Here is a 17,276-nt window from a genome sequence, read left to right as displayed (position 1 = left end):
TTATTGTTTTTAGTAGAAACAAATTATGTTGAACTCAAAATGTAAATTTACCCTAGGATTTGGTTGTATGACGGTATATATCGCTACTCTAGAATAAATGGTCAACCATAATAGATTTTTTATCCCATGTATACCTCGATTTTTAAATAAGTGGCATGGCTGAGGAAAACATTCTACTCGTTCTCTCATAGTAAGATCATGTAAACGATTTAAGGTTGAACTTTTACCTGTGATTTAGAATAAATGTTTTGGAGAACCGACTTGAAACGGCGAATGTCACTACAGAATAACTCTGTGTAAAGTATCACGCAGTAAATTAAGCAGTCTCTCCCCAGGTGCCAATGCCTACACTAAACGACATTCACATGGAGCGCTGTTTACCTTAGACTAGAAAAGTAATATAGGCAAATAACATGAAGTTTATTAATTCATTTTCCTTCGGCTTAGTCCCTTTATCTGGGGTCGCCACAGCAGAATGAACCACCAACTATTCCAGACAACTTTTGGTCAACTATTGCCCTTCCAGCCTCAAATCAGTACAGGGAAACACCCATACACTATTGCATTTACTCTCACACGCATACACTACGGTTAATATAGTTTTTCAAATTCACTTATAGTGCATGTCTTTGGACTGTGGGACAAACCAGGGCACAGAAGAGAGCTACACGGACATGGGGAGAACATGCAAACTCCACACAGAAATGCCAGTTTTCCCTGCCAGGACTCTAAGAGGACAGTGTTAACCATTGAGCCCCTGTGACACCCTAACATGAAGTTATGTTTGTAAAATGCTTAGTCTTATTTGATACATTGGTCAAAATTCATGAAAAAAGGAATCGCCTTATTTTGTGTGACACCAATTATACAGAGCTTAATTCAGTATATATTCTAATACTCATTTTTCTTAACAATATGGCTCCTAAACCATCACCCTCTGGGTTCTAGTGTTACCCCCATTAGAAATGTATTCAGTGGCTGCTGTATTACACTAATTAAAATTAAAATAAAAAGTTTATTTTAGGAACTTTATCGAGGAACAAAGCATCAATTGGGGTCATAAAATCATTTTATGACTTTAATTTTTTGTGAGAAGCTAACACTTATGAGAAATAAATATCTCAAACTTAGCTCTGTAAAACAGGGGTGTCCAAGCTCGGTCCTGGAGGGCTGGTGTCCTGTTGAGTTTAGCTCCAACTTGCTTCAACACACCGGCCAGGATGTTTCTAGGATATAGTATGAGCTTGATCAACTGGTTCAGGTGTGTTTGATTAGGGTTAAAGCTAAACTCTCTAGGGCTGCATCCGAAACCGCCTACTACTCAGTAGGTACTGCATTTCAATTTAAACGTACTACTCGGCCGTTAGAATAGTACGTTCTACACGGTATGAATGTGAAAAGTATGAATGGAATTCGGACGTACTACATTTGCCATTTTGTCATGGTCACGTGACCTACCTGCGTCAGTTGCGTCGCTTCAGTCCCATTCATAAATTCTCTCGCGGGGCATCATTGGATATCACAGTGTGCATGGAATTCGCACATCAGAATCTCGCTGGAAGTAGTAAGTCATTCGGGTATATCTCGCATACTGATTTTTAAATTCTATGAATTTGGACATACTACTAGGCTCGCATACTGATTTTAGCGTACTGTATAGTATGAAAGTATGTGGTTTCAGACGCAACATAGGACATCAGCCCTCCAGGACCGAGTTTGGACACCCCTGCTGTAAATCAGCCTAAAATTAACCCATACAAGATATCAGCATCAGCTCAGCCAAATCTTCTAAGAAATACGCCTAAGAATTTTTTATTTATTTTTTGTTTTTGGAATAAGTACCTTATTTTTTAAATAATCATATTGTGAACTATATTGTTACCATAGAAATAAGATTAATCTTTTTTAATTAACCTTAATTAAACTGAGTAAAATGAGAGTTCCAAGCATGCTTTGCATCAAACTGTATAGGGTAAATATCAGTTGAAATAAAGTGTTATCATGTGTGTTTTTACACAGTATTAAAACACAGTATTTTACTTGCAGCAAAACTGTAAGGCTATATGTGGCATCTATTAATGTATTCTGTTTTCCTGTTTTTAAGATGCCTCTCTATCTCTCCCTCTCTTTCAGATGTGTACTCTTCTACAGTATTTCTGCGACTGTGAGCTCAGACACAGAGTTGAAGCCATAATGGCATACTCTGATAATTTTGTAGGGCAGATCCAGTCAAACCAGCGTGAGCGTTATAATGAGCTAATGAGAGCGTTTACTATGTCTGCTGCAGAAACAGCTCGCAGGACCCGAGAGTTTCGCTCTCCTCCACAAGAACAAGTATAACACACACCTATTTATATACAGTTGAAGTCAGAATTATTAGCCACCATTTGATTTTTTTTTCTTTTTTAAAATTTTTTTCCAAATAATATTTAACAGATCAAGGAAATTTTCACAGTATGTCTGATAATATTTTTCTTCTGGAGAAAGTCTTATTTGCCTTAATACGGATAGGATAAAAGCAGTTTTTAATTTTTTAAAAACCATTTTAGGGACAAAATTATTAGCGTCTTTAAGCTAATTTTTTTCTCTCGATAGTCTACCGAACAAACCATTGTAATACAATAATTTGCCTAATTACTCTATCCTGCCTAGTTAACCTAATTAACCTAGTTTAGTCTTGAAATGTCACTTTAAACTATATAGAAGTGTCTTGAAAATTAATAATTCTGACTTCTACTACATCGCCTCAGAATTTTAACAGATTTTTTTTTAGAGAGACTGATTGCTGTTTTTGTTCGTGCTTGTAGATTTTCCTGTTGACTAACTTCAAGCACAACCCAGAAGAAGAAGATTGCCCTGTCCCAGATGAAGTGCGAGAAACCCACAACAATTTCCACAATGACCTCCTGAATCACTGTGGTCAGTGTTGACAGTTTTCCTCAGTTGCTTTGATACTTTTCTTATGTAGAAATTAAATTCTTAAAACTACTTGTTCAACTTAGACTTCATCTAGTCACTTCATGACATACAGTTGAAACCAGAAGTTTACATACACTACATAAAAAGGCGGGGCGCAGTAGGTAGTGCTGTCACCTCACAGAAAGAAGGTCACTGGGTTGCTGGTTCGAGCCTCGGCTCAGTTGGTGTTTCTGTGTGGAGTTTCCATGTTCTCCCTGCATTTGCGTGGGTTTCCTCCGGGTGCTCTGGTTTCCCCCACAGTCCAAAGACATGCGGTACAGGTGAATTGGGTAGGCTAGATTGTCTGTAGTGTGTGTGTGTGTGTAGATGTTTCCCAGAGATGGGTTGCGGCTGGAAAGGCATCCACTGCGTAAAAACTTGCTGGAAAAGTTCTGCTGTGGCGACTAATAAAGGGACTAAGCCGACAAGAAAATGAATGAATGAATGAATATATAAAAAGGCACATAACCATTTAAAAAAGTCAGATGTTAATGTACCTAAACTTTTTCTTTTTAGGTAAGTTAGGATTATCAAATTTGCTTTTGTTATGCTTAACAGTAGAATAATGAGAGAGGTATTTTTCTTGAGAAATTGTGATTTTTCTTGAAAGTCAAGTTTACAAACAATAAGACTATTATGCCTCTCAAAAAGCTCAGATGATGGTGTCAAGGTTTTGGAAGTTTCTGATTTGCTAATTGACAACATTTGAGTTAATTGGAGGCACAACTGTAGAATAGTATTTAAGGAAAACCTAAAACACACTGCTTCCTTTACTGACAACGTGGGAAAACAAACAAGCCAGAATCAACAAAAAAGCTAGATTACAATTTGCCAAACTTCACTGGGAAAAAGAATAATTTTTGGAGACATGTCCTGTGGTCTGATGCAACTAAGATTGAACTGTTTGGCCATAATGACCAGTGTTACATTTGGAGGACAAAAGGGGAAAGCTTACACGCCTAGGAACACCATTCCAATTGTGAAGTATGGGGGTGGCAGCACCATGTTGTGGGGCTGTTTTGCTGCAGGAGGGACTGGTCCACTTCACAGCTTAGATAGCATCATGAAGAAAGAACATTTTGTAGAAATACTGAAGCAAAATCTCAAGACTTAGCCACAAATGGGTCTTCCAAACAGACCATGACCCTAAGCATACTGCCAGATTAGTTAAAATGAGCTTTAAGGACAACAGAATAAATGTTTTGGAGTGGCCATCACAAAGCCCTGATCTCAATTCTATAGAAAATTTGTGGGCAGAGTTGGAAAAGCTTGTGCGAGCAAGACAGCCAACAAATCTGACTCAGTTACACCAATTCTGTCAGGATGAATGGAACAAATCTTTTTCAAACTATTGCGAGAAGCTTGTGGAAGGATGCACAAAACATTTGACCAAAGTTATACAGTTTAAAAGGAAAGCTAAAAAAATCCAAAGAAATGTATGTAAACTTTTGACTGTCTAGAAATTAATTAAAAAAAAAAATCTCAAAAAATAAAATGATCTCATTATTCTGGCATTTAGCAAATGTAAATCATTTAGGTCAGGGGTGTCCAAACTCGATCCTGGAGGGCCGGTGTCCTGCAATGTTTAGCTCTAACTTCCTCCAACACATCTCCCTAGAAGTCTAGTACACCTTGAAAGAGCTTGATTATCTGGTTCAGGCGTGTTTAGTTGGGGTTGGAACTAAAATATGCAGGACACCTGCCCTCCAGGACCAAGTTTGGACACCACTGATTTAGGTAATCCTAACAGACCTAAAATAGTAAACGTTGAGTATGATTTACCATCAGACATTTGTTTTTAATGGTTATGTTCCTTTTTTTAGAGTGTATGTAAACCTCTGGTTTCAACTGTAAAATCAATTTAAACTAGAAAATGATTTGGGATACATACTTTTGATTGTTTACAATTTTCTGCTGTTTTCAACATTAATTAATTGTTTTTGTCTTGTTGATCAAAATATACATTTCTCCAAATATACATTTTTGTCTTATTCTCCAATATTGGCGTGCCTTAGTTTGTTGCACAAGTCACTGACTGCAAAAACTGAACTGAGCTGCGCAGATGAATCCTGAATTAATCAACCTGGGGTGCTTTTCCCAAAATGATTGTTAGCTGTCTAAGATTGCAAGTTTCCAGTTTTCATAGATGGTCGTTATATCCATATATTTGTGTCTGTGCAAAATTGTGGTTCTTATCCATTGTATCTTTTTGTACCTCAGGCGTCCACATTGAGGAAGAAGTGGAGGAGGAAGAGGTGGACACATCTCTGAGAGGCAGACTGCTCACTTTGGTGGACAAGGTCAAAAGCCTTAAGCAGAAAAAGGAAGAAGAGGAACCAGAGCCAGAGGAAGAACCCAAACCAAGTGAGTACACTGTATATAGTAAAACATCTCGAATACGTTGTTCAGATTCACTTAGTTTTGTGCCTTACTTAACCCTTTTATGTATGACATCGATTACAGTGGACAGATATTTAGAAACCATTTTGAACCATTTAGTGCCGAACTCCCAAAGAGTTTTCTATAATTTCATTTAATTGTTGTCTGTGTATCTCTTTTTTGTTTGGAAGTATTGCATCATACTTGTAAAATGTGGGGAAGGGATAAGGGAATGCAAGTTAATGAAAGGGAAGTATCTCAGAAATAAATGCTAAATCAAACAACGCTGGATCATGGTGCATACTTTATTAATTTTTAAAATGAGTTTCCAGCCATACATGATTGTTATTATTTAATGTTCTTTTGTGTGTTCATTTAAATTGTCCTTTGTAAGACTAAACAATACGTTCTGTTTAGTAAATGTATATTCTGTTGATGCATGGAATCCACTGTAGTGATTCAACATTAAGGGTTATCTCTGGATCGATATTTTTGCTTTCATGCAGGTCAAAATTGTGCAGTTGGTATATTTAGTGTTACAGTTTGGGAACATTCTTTCCATCAGGTACTTTACAGGAGTTGATATCCCACACAATGATCCACTGGGCTCAAGAGGCCTTTATTCAGAATCCAGAGCTGGTGCGACTCATGTTCAGTCTTCTCCACCGGCAGTATGATGCTCTTGGAGAGCTGATTCGTGCACTGCCCAAGGCTTACGCCATCAGTGCCGTGTCTGTACAAGACACGATGGAAATGCTGGAGTGCCTGGGGCAGATTCGATCTCTGCTTATTGTCCAGATGGGTCCGGAAGAGGAAAGACTCATGATCCAGAGCATTGGGTGGGTGTCTTAAATGACTGCTGATGGATATAGTAGATAAAGTGCATGAAATGTCCTCACATATTTAATGTTTACTTCATTTAAAAAGTTAAAATGCACGTAACCAAGACGAAAATATAGTATTAATAGTTTATTAATTATTTAATTCAACTTAAAGCTGACAGAAACAAAAACAGCTAATTTAGTATACACTAACCTGCATTATTCAGTCACAGGGTGGCGCCAAAGAGTCAAAAACAGTCACGACATTTCAAAGTTTCCAGATGAGCCTGTTATTTAGCGGTTGTTATCTCAGGAATAACATACCTTAAAATGTTGCAACTCACCAATCAGAACTGAGTATTCCAGACAGCTTTCTTATAAATTGTATTAGTTTTAATATTGTATAAATGTATAATATAGAATTGTTTTTTTCTTTTAATATCCATACTTACCTGAAATAAAGTCTATTTGCTGTTCATTTTTAGAAATACTAATAGAATTTTTGTAATCAGTCTAAATTAATTAAATGAAAACAATAATTGAGAATCAAATTCATTATTGAATCAGATCAATATGATACTTTATAAATCAGAATTTATTCATTCAGGACATCTAAATCAATGCCCAGCACTGTTTACCTCAATTAGTTCTGGGACAGTTTTGTAATTTCTTTGATTAATTCTTTGCATCTTTGCTCAATAAAAGTACTTTTTTAAAGTCCAGTTGATACCAAATATGTATTTCCATTTTTTATTTTTTTTTGTCTACGAACATTATATCTTATGTATCAAGTGTTTACATCTACTGTCTTGTAGGAACATCATGAACAACAAAGTGTTCTACCAGCACCCTAACCTGATGCGAGCGCTGGGCATGCATGAGACAGTCATGGAGGTGATGGTCAACGTGCTGGGAGGTGGAGGAGATTCAAAGGTGCAGTCCTGTTTCTATACTGAACACTTAAAAACTATTATTCCAGGACACGGATCTCAATCTGCTATTGAAAGTGATGAAAAAATGAATAAATAAATATATATAATTTCTGTCTGCAGGAAATTCGATTTCCACAAATGGTGACCAACTGCTGTCGCTTCCTGTGCTACTTCTGCAGAATCAGCCGCCAGAACCAGCGCTCCATGTTTGACCACCTCTCTTACTTGCTGCAGAACAGTGGCATTGGACTGGGTTGGTGGCTTTATAGAACTGACGTACTGATGCCATGTTTTTTATCAGGGTTATTTATACCAAGACATGCATCTACAGCATCATATAGCAATATATTCTAAAGTTGTTTATTAGAGGTGCTTGCTGCAGTTATGTTGATTGCTGTTTTAAATGCTTAGGTAAATCTATAAAAACTCTTCTTATAAAATGTTTTAAATTCTGTAACGGGGAAGTGGCGCTGACAACGGATATTGAGGGTTCAAATGCAGGTTTATTAAATGGATGGTCAGAGAAGTAATGATCAACACAGGAGCAAACAGATGTATAAGGGCACTCCAGCGTCCTTGTCAAAATAACAGGCAGATGGACAACTGAAAACAAACAAGGTGGGGTCAGGGTCAAAAACACAGCAAAGCAAGACAAAGGTAAACTCGTTGTAGTGTCACTAGAACAGATAACAAGACTCAGCAATCAGTGGCTGTTTCTCAATATGCGTTCTTCAGCGGTCTTGCGTCCTCGTGTTCTCGTGCAACGTCATCATCAGCTGCCTAAGTTCAGTTCCAATACTCAAGACCGCAAGTACGGAGGACGCGTGAAACTTCCCGGATGTGTTCTTGATATCGAGAACGCACTGATGCAGACTTGAGCACCGAACTCGCTCTGGAAGTCCCAGAAGTCATTGCGACTGGAGGTGGGAAGCGCTGCATTTTATCTAGATTTATTATTAAAGTTCAGAGATATCACTTATTTACCTCAGGAGTTTCCCTTAATGAAACGGTGAAAGTAAACATTACCATGAATATCTTAAAAAAGGAATAAACACATTAAAGGTGTTTGTTTGGTGAAAATCGTATTAAAATTGGTTTTATTTATATTTTGCAGAGTATATTTATAATGTTTTTATGCAAAGTATATATTTTGAAGAGGGGGACAACAATAAATCGTTGTATGAGTGCTGTAATGTTTAAATAATTTCCATTTAAAACGCGTGAAGGTCATGTGACCATCAGGAAGAACGCAGCATCCCATTTCTCAAAGGACGCGTTCTCTGCCCTCGTGGTCTCCTGAGTTCGTTCTTCCGAGGACACCTGGCAAGACCGGTCTCCACAAGAACACAAGTCCGTTCTCTGCGTTCTTGGAATTGAGAAACAGCCAGTGTCTCAAAGTGAGCCATAAATATGTGTGTGTAATCAGTCCATAATCAATGGAGACTTGGAGCAGGTGTGTGTGTAGCATGACAGGAATTGTAGTCTACTATGAGGCAGGATTGTAGCTTGTGTGAGTGTGAATGTTTTACAGCAATCTATGGTGGTTAGATCGCTGGTGATCGAGACAAAGACTGCTGTTAGTTTATTTTATTTATTTAATTGTTTTCGATAAAGCATAAAATGCTATAATATGTTGATAGATAGATACATGCTAAGTTAAAAAAAAAAAAAAAACAATACTACAACCAGTTATGAAATCCATTATGATCTCACCCACTGCCAGTTTGCCCAAAAGCATTCACACAGTCTGATTTGCCAGTCTAAGATTGTGATTCTACACTCTAATTTTAAATTTTTTTTAATTAACAACTGAGTCTGGGTTGTTTTGGAATCCATTGGTCTGATATGTGCAAAAGAGGGGAGGGGTAAATTATCAATCTGCCAAAGCTTTATGACCAGAAGTGTAGTAAAAATCTATTGCATATTGGAGAGAGAGAATTATCTGAAAGCCCAGGTGTTACCTGTTTGTTCCTGTTAGTTTTGTCAATCTGGCAGCCTGCGTGAGACAATTTCAGTGACCCTGGACCATAAAACCAATCATAAGTGTCATTTTTTTGGAAATTACTATTTCTACATCACCTGAAAGCTGAATAAATAGGCTTTTCGTTGATGTGCACTTTGTTCGCATACAATAATATTTGGCTGAGATGCAACTATTTAAATAATTAGGGTTCAAAATAAAGTTAAAATCTGAGAAAATTGCCTGTTAAATTGTGTAAATAAAGTGAATAGCTGTGTGCATTACTACTACTAAGTAGGTTTGGTATATTTACAGTTAAAAATGTACAAAATATACTCATGGAATATGTTCTTTATTTAATACACTTTACATATAAAGTTGGCGGTTCATTCCACTGTGGTAACCCCTTATTAATAAAGGGACTAAGCCGAAAAGAAAATGAATGAATGACTTATTGTATTTTGTCTTGAAAGAATAATCTATCACTTAGACCCATTTAATGAATGTTTGGCTTTTGTCAAAAATATAAACACGAGCAATGTAAGACAGATATTTTGGTGGTCCAGGGTCACATTTATAATTTTGGATACTGCACATTTAGCTAAACAGATCATTTATTTGTCCTCTAAAAGGAAATGTAATACATCTACTTTCTAAAAAGAAATCGAAAAACATAAATATTATTAAATCAAAATGGATTGAAAAATATTATTGTTGCCCTATAGGAATGCGTGGATCTACTCCTCTGGATGTTGCTGCTGCATCCTGCATTGACAACAATGAGCTGGCACTGGCCCTGCAAGAGCAAGACCTTGAAATGGTATTATTAAAATACATTTGTCTTGTTTGCAGAATAAATAAAAATTTATTTTGTAGCACCACATAATTATAATGATTCTCTGTGCTGTCAGGTGGTGACTTATCTGGCTGGGTGTGGCCTTCGAATGTGCCCCATGCTTCTGTCTAAAGGCTATCCTGACATAGGGTGGAATCCAGGTGGAGGAGAGAGATATCTGGACTTCCTGCGCTTCGCTGTGTTTGTAAATGGTTAGCACATTTAGAGCATTTTGTTTCTAGATCCTTGGTGCAAGTAGCAAAAATATGAATATATCTTTGCATTCAACAATGTTATTCTTCTACTAGTAAATCTATGGCATCCCTTGGAAAATTTTTCAGTTATAGAGGACAGTCTACACATTACCTGCACTGCACTGATATTGCAGATTTTTCTCAAATGTTCTAACTTTCTAAATATTAAACTGTAAATAGATTACAAATAAATCATCCTCTAAATCCTCATGACGATTCAGTTGACAATTAATTAGTCAAACTGTTGAAGTTATTTAGTAAAACTGTTCTCAAGTTAGGGCTGTACGATTAATCAAAAGTAAATCAAGGTTGCGAATCAGCAAAAGCTGCAATTTTTATGCACATCTTGTCAGGAAAACACGGCTCTCTGATCAATAGTAAATCTCCCACTATTTCAGATGCAGCAACACAAAGCCATAGTTCACTGAGAAGCGACACAAAGCTGATCTTTGATTTCAGACAAAAACCAATTGAATCATTCACATTACATTTGCATAGCTTGTCAGTGAACCAATATTTTCCATGAAGCAGGTGCTGGAAATTTACTGCTGATTGCAGAGCCAGCTTTACTGACAAAATACGCATGCAATAGTCAAGTCCTATCTCAAATAACATGTAAGTCGATTATACGAGCATATCAAATCAAGTGAGATGCTAAATCTCTCCAATGTGTGTTCATATCAACCTGGTTTGTGTTATGACAATCATGAGTTTACTTCCACAGTTAGTGCCACCTAGTGGTCGAGAGATGTGAAAAAATACTACAACTGCACTTACATGCTTTATCACTTTTGAACAGTAGGTGTTAGCATATTAATGTGACATGCTCCTTCAAATCTAAATATTTTTTCCCAAACTGTTTAAAAGCTATAAGAAAAAGTGGTAATTGTTTCATACCTACCCACCACTAGGTGGCACTGAGCTAACACTGTGCAGGTAAGTTCATGATTGCATGTTTCCACTGACTGGTACAGTACGGTACGGTTCGGGTCGGTACGGGTCACCTTTAGGCTTGCGTTTCCACTAGCAAGGGTACCCTTTTGGTGGGCGTAGTGTATGACAAAGTTTCAGTCGATGTAATTTTCGCTCGAGAAAATGTCTACAGTAAAGCCGTACAGGTCATTTACTTATCATATGAAAAGCACTTCTTACAAATCAGACGCTTTACACACATAAATACTTCAGTATAAATGTTTATTACTAACTTTTCTATGATCATGAGTTGATTATAACTGCAGATCAATGACAGTGCGAAATAGCCTACTTTAACGTCTGTAATTATTTAAAATAAATAAATAAATGAACATATATGAACACATATAGACCCTTACAGTCCCCGATAACTATAGAAAAAGTACACACAGCATACATTTTGTCCTTAATTAGGTTCTGAACAACACAAAGTATAGCCTACAGTCAGTGAAAACCTCTTATCTGTGTCTGTAATCTTCAGCAGCACATGTAGCCTCTGTCTAAAAGGGGATGATGAAAATTAAAACAAGGCAGTTTGTTCAAATTTGCTGAAGAAATAATGTGCTCCTTGGCTTCCCCTTTTTTCCACGCTCCACTCTCGCGTTTGTCCTTTTCTTTCTGAATGTGTCATTCTCGCATTTGTCAGCTTCTCACAGGATCGGGTTCCCAAAGCTTGTCGATAATCAAGCGCACGTTATAATTATCAGCTCAAGAAGTTTGTTATTTCAGATATAGACCCGGCGAGGGCAAGTTATCTCTTATTTCAAACATGGCAGGTCCTTTGTTTACATTCTGGCTAGTTGCCTAAGCAAATGACGTATCTCTGTAAACCAATAGCGTTCACCTGCGTGTCTAGCTCCGCCTTTTAATACCCTTTCTTGTGTTTGCGACCCTTTCGTAAGGGTGCCAAAAAAGTTGTACAGTACGGTTTGGTTCGGTACGCCTTTTGACAATGGAAACGGCCATAAAAGTGAACCAAACCGAACTGTACCATACTGTACCACTCAGTGGAAACGGGCCATAAACACTAACCACGGTTAACGGGAACACACATTGTAAAGATGTAACCTCACACTTAATTTCATTTGCTCTTATATCTCATGATTCATTTTGTAGATCAATAGTTGTGTACTCAGCAATTCTGCAAAAGTTGTCTTAAAATGAATTTAATTAATGAAGTACCTTTTGCACTTTTGTCTTTTCTGCAGGTGAGAGCGTAGAGGAGAATGCTAATGTGGTTGTTCGTCTGTTGATTCGTCGTCCTGAGTGCTTTGGCCCTGCCCTGAGAGGAGAGGGTGGTGCTGGTCTGTTAGCAGCCATTGAGGAGGCCATTAAGATCTCTGAAGACCCTGCCAGAGATGGGCCAACTCCTAAAAAAGACAGACGCTTCATGTAAGACCTTACAATAAATGTTTGGAGGATTTTGCTTTTCATTTAAAGGGGGCCTACTTGGAAAAAACACTTTTATAAGAGGTTTAAACACAGTGTGTAAATCACACTTCATTAAAACAGTCAGCAGAAACATTTAGATTGACATGCTCCCTTTGTACATGTCATGAGAGCCCGTCCACTAGTGACCGCTCCCTCATTAGAATAGGATGTTAGTATTGTTTTTGAATCTGTAACTATGCTGACACATAGGCATTTTTTAGCTCCGCCGTCTTTTGAAAAGAGTGCCTTGGAGCACAATCCCTTTTGAATATGTAAAAACTGTCACCTATTAGGATCAAAACCTAAAAGGGGCACATTCAAAGAGTTATAAAACATTATTTGTGGGATATTTTGAGTTAAAACTTCATATGGACACTCAAGGGAACATCAGATGCTTATTTTACATCTTGTAAAAATGTGACCTCTATGATTGGTTTACAGGTTTGGAGGGGAGGATCAGCACGAAGAGAATAGATTACATCTTGGAAATGCTATTATGTCATTTTATTCTGCCCTTATTGACTTGCTGGGTCGCTGTGCTCCTGAGATGCATGTAAGTATAAAAGATTGAATAATATGGCCTTTTAGACTATGACAAAGGGATTGCATATACAGATTAGCATTTAAAAAATCATTCTCAGCAAGTATGCATTTATTTGATCAAAAAGATTCAGTCAAGAAATACTATTGTGAATTTTGTTATAGTATGAAAAACTAAATACAATATTTAAATACTATTAAAATATGTCGTTAATATATTTATTTGAATGATTGTTTTATTATTCCTGGCTTCAGACAAGATATATAATAATAATAAGTTTGCTTAAATAAATAATACTAGTGTTTATTGTAACTTACAATCTGATAATGTCATAATTGCAGGATAAAATTAATTAATTGCTTAATATTATTTTTTAAAACAAAGAAAATCGGTCTGACATAAACAATGGCATTCAAATTGACCTATTTTCAAATGTTCACAGTTGATCCAAGCAGGTAAAGGCGAAGCTTTGAGAATCCGAGCCATCTTGCGATCTCTTGTGCCCATTGAAGACTTGGTTGGAGTCATCAGTCTTCCTGTTCAAATCCCCACCTTTGGCAAAGGTACATGAGAAACCACAAGATGTGGAAATATTTGTGCAGATTATAAAAATAAATACTGTCAGTCATGTAGTGAGATTTATTAAATAGTTTTAGAATAAACTAAGTTAACTTACCATGTAATAACCATTTATTCACATACAGTTATCTCAGATCACATAAACAAAGGAAAATAATTAGCGGTTAATTTGTTTGTTAATTAGGGGTCTACAATAATTTCTCTGGGTTTGTATAAATTAAGAAAGAAAGTGTTAGTATAGTGTAAATTTGTCTTATTTAAAGATCAGTGGGTAATGAACAAGTAAAACGAGGGATAGATTCTAACAAAAATTACAGATATGCAAAGTCTGAGATAGACTCTGCTCATGAGATTGAGGCAATCGCTTACTCAAACTCTCATTGTAAGATGTAGTCAGCAAACTGAGGTGAACTTTTACCTGAGAACTACAGCACGTTCTCAAACTGTAATAAAATGTAAATGTGAGTACAGAATAATTTCTGTTCAATATCCCTCAGTAAGTTAAACAGTCAAAAGTCTAGCGCTACAGCCCCTGCCGACTAACAGCCTCCTCCAGGTATTAAAGCCTACACAGTAGCATGGATATTGTCATGTGAACTCTGACAATTAATTATAGATTTATATAACGGAGCCTGTAGAAACAAAAATTACTGTATGTTTAGTAAAACCTCATTTGTCCTAACCATTTGTGTCCTTTATGGTAAAAAAAAATCACAATATATAGAACTTTGTTATGATTACTTTAAAAATGAAGTGCTAAAGTTTTGCATCTTCTATGCCTTTTGTAGCATGATATGCAAACTGCAGTGGTTCTTATAATCTGTTTTACTTTTTACACTGTGAAAACAGGCCACTGTAAACTCTTTTTATATTTCGCTACATTTCATAGATGGTCAGATCGTTGAGCCAAAAATGTCAGCGAGTTTCGTGCCAGACCACAAAGCCTCCATGGTTCTTTTCCTGGACAGAGTGTACGGCATCGATAACCAGGACTTCCTGTTACATGTGCTAGAAGTGGGTTTCCTGCCTGATATGAGAGCTTCAGCCTCTCTGGATACGGTAAACTCAATCATATATTTCTGATTTTTCATTATACTAGTCAGTTTTTGGTGTAATTAGCTATGAAGTAACCAGTTACTGTAATTAAATGACTTTTTCCTCAGAAAAAGTAAAGTAAGGGATTATTTTTCATTTATTGGTTAAAATGTACTTGCCTAAAATACTTTAAATAAATTCAACAGTTCTGTATAAATCAATTCACAGCAGAAAAGTAATTTTGTTTTGTTATATATGCAAATTGTTTATTTTTTTTCATATTTCATTCATCAAGACTATTGCATATGCTTAAAAATATATTGCATATGCTTAAGAAAGAAATTAATAACAAAACTCTTGTACATTTGAAATGGTACAATTTAAAAAAAATAAAACTTAATAATAAATTAAGCTATTCATTTGATTTCAATTTAATTTATCTTTTTGAGATTTACATAAATTTCAGTTGCATAGGGTCAAGTAATTACATTCCTTATTGAATAATTAATTTACTTTTCTAAGTAATTACAGGGTTCCCACACTTCTTGAAAGTATTTCAATTTCAGACAAATGCATTCAAGACCTGCAAAGTATTTTAAAACAAGCACAGGTCATTAAAAGAGCTTAAATTAAATTTGAAACTAAATTAGTTGGTGTTGTTGCAACAATTTGTCACCTTGTAATAATTATAAGGTTCTATCTGCGTTCTGAATGATTTTGAGATAGTGACCTTTAAATTTTTTGCATTCCATAGCAAACAGTATGTGTGTAACATTTTTTTTTTTTATAAAAAGTCTTAATGTAAACAACTTATTAAAAAAATCCCATAATGTAAATATGTTAGAATATGTCAATAACTCAATTTTGACAAAAATGTCAAATAGAACCATATAATACTAAGGTGACGAATTTTAATGTGCTGCTGTCAAAAACAAAATGACAAATCTTTTACAAGAACTGACAAATAATGCACATTATTATTATTTTAGAAGCCCCATTTGAATATCACCAGTCAACAAATTTTAAGGGTCACACTTTATTTTGATTGTGCATTTGTTGAATTTAAGTTACATTGCATTAACATGCCAACTAAGTCTTATTAGATTATAAGTAGACTGTTAGGTTGGGTTGAGGTTAGGGTTAATGTAAGTTGACAAGTAGTTGCAAAGCTTCTTATATGTCTGTTCTTAAATATCTGTTGAAGGAGCAGTATCAACAGATATTAAGAAGAGTCTATTAATACTCAAATGGACCATCAAAATAAAGTGTTACCATTTTAATTTCTTCAAACACTTTTTGAAAATGACACAATCAAAATCATCACTCCTGACATTTTCATGTATATTTAAAGTGTAAGTGAATTGTGAAAGAACTTTCATAGTGCTACATATGTTGGCGGTGAGAATTAATTTCAATTATGTAATTAGTCATTTATAACTTTTTTGAATTAACTTACCCAACACTGATACTAACTTTACCATTTCGTAATCTAAACTGCTCTGGAATGATCTGCTCCTCCAGGTGGCGTTCAGCACCACAGAAATGGCTCTGGCTCTGAACCGTTACTTGTGTTCTGCCGTTCTGCCTCTGCTCACTAAATGTGCCCCACTGTTCGCTGGCACTGATCATCGCGCCATCATGATCGACTCTATGCTGCACACCATCTACAGGCTGTCCCGAGGCCGTGCCCTTACCAAAGCCCAGAGGGACGTCATCGAGGACTGCCTTATGTCTCTTGTCAAGTCAGTAATCCACTCTCTGGCATCAGCTACTATAGATGTCAAGCTTAGAAATGCACCACCAGTCAGAAGTTCTGGGATTAGTAGAACTGTGCTTGAAATCACATACTACTTGTAGGGGTGAGCGATATGACAAAAATCTCATATTAGTCATCTCATATCCTTATAACGATATATTTCAAGATATAGTAGGATTTGATGTACATTCAATCAGTTTATAAATATTGAAGACATGTTATAGACTGTTTCTGTTTTTACAGTTTAAAGTATATACTCAAAAAAGCACTCATTAATACTGTATGGGATCACAAAATCAAGGTTTCGAGGTTATGTCCATGTTAGCCTCTCTCACTTGATAAAGTAGAATGTACTTTAAAATGGTGTCAGCTGTTCATCCGAGGGGAGGTGATAGAAAGTTCACAAATGTGTGTCTTAAAGTAAACGCGTTCATTGGATGCGCACATCAGAATTACACCAGAAGTACCAGTTCATCTCAGTACTTCTGGCATGCTATTTTCACATACTAAAAAGTAGTACTGTAGTATGTATTGTAGTTCGGAGGCAGTGTAAGATATCAAAACTATTTTAAAAGAAATCTATTCTGAATATAATAAGCCTATTTTCAAAAAAGTGGTGTTCCTTTAAACACATAAAAACATATTAAGCCCATACTTTTGACCAGAAGTGTACAAAACTCCAATACTGGAGCTAATGAAGTACTATTTGTGTATTTCAGGTATCTGCGGCCATCTATGTTGCAGCATCTGTTGAGAAGGCTGGTGTTTGATGTGCCAATCTTAAATGAGTATGCCAAGATGCCCCTCAAGGTATTCAAATATA

At 36.2% G+C, this 17,276-nt stretch overlaps 1 protein-coding gene across 39 annotated transcripts in view; it reads left to right on the top strand.

The window, feature by feature from the left end:
* Positions 1-17,276, top strand: part of ryr1b (ryanodine receptor 1b (skeletal)) — a 245,403-nt gene that overhangs the window by 131,825 nt on the left and 96,302 nt on the right. For all 39 annotated transcript variants that reach the window (XR_015514413.1, XR_015514412.1, XM_087292511.1 and 36 more), the window contains 14 exon segments: positions 2,134-2,334; positions 2,808-2,919; positions 5,179-5,322; positions 5,903-6,176; positions 6,974-7,091; positions 7,211-7,343; positions 9,776-9,870; positions 9,962-10,097; positions 12,320-12,503; positions 12,984-13,095; positions 13,526-13,646; positions 14,552-14,721; positions 16,219-16,439; positions 17,173-17,263. Coding sequence is in view for 37 of the 39 variants with exons in the window: in XM_087292511.1 (XP_087148637.1) it covers positions 2,134-2,334; positions 2,808-2,919; positions 5,179-5,322; positions 5,903-6,176; positions 6,974-7,091; positions 7,211-7,343; positions 9,776-9,870; positions 9,962-10,097; positions 12,320-12,503; positions 12,984-13,095; positions 13,526-13,646; positions 14,552-14,721; positions 16,219-16,439; positions 17,173-17,263 (2,112 nt within the window). In the remaining 2 variants the exon portion in view is untranslated.

The sequence above is a fragment of the Danio rerio genome, chromosome 18, assembly GCF_052040795.2.
Source record: "Danio rerio strain M-AB ecotype USA chromosome 18, GRCz13ab, whole genome shotgun sequence".
NCBI lineage: Eukaryota > Metazoa > Chordata > Actinopteri > Cypriniformes > Danionidae > Danio > Danio rerio.
Note: the sequence above shows the minus strand (reverse complement) of the source record. Positions and strands in the feature narration are given on the sequence as shown.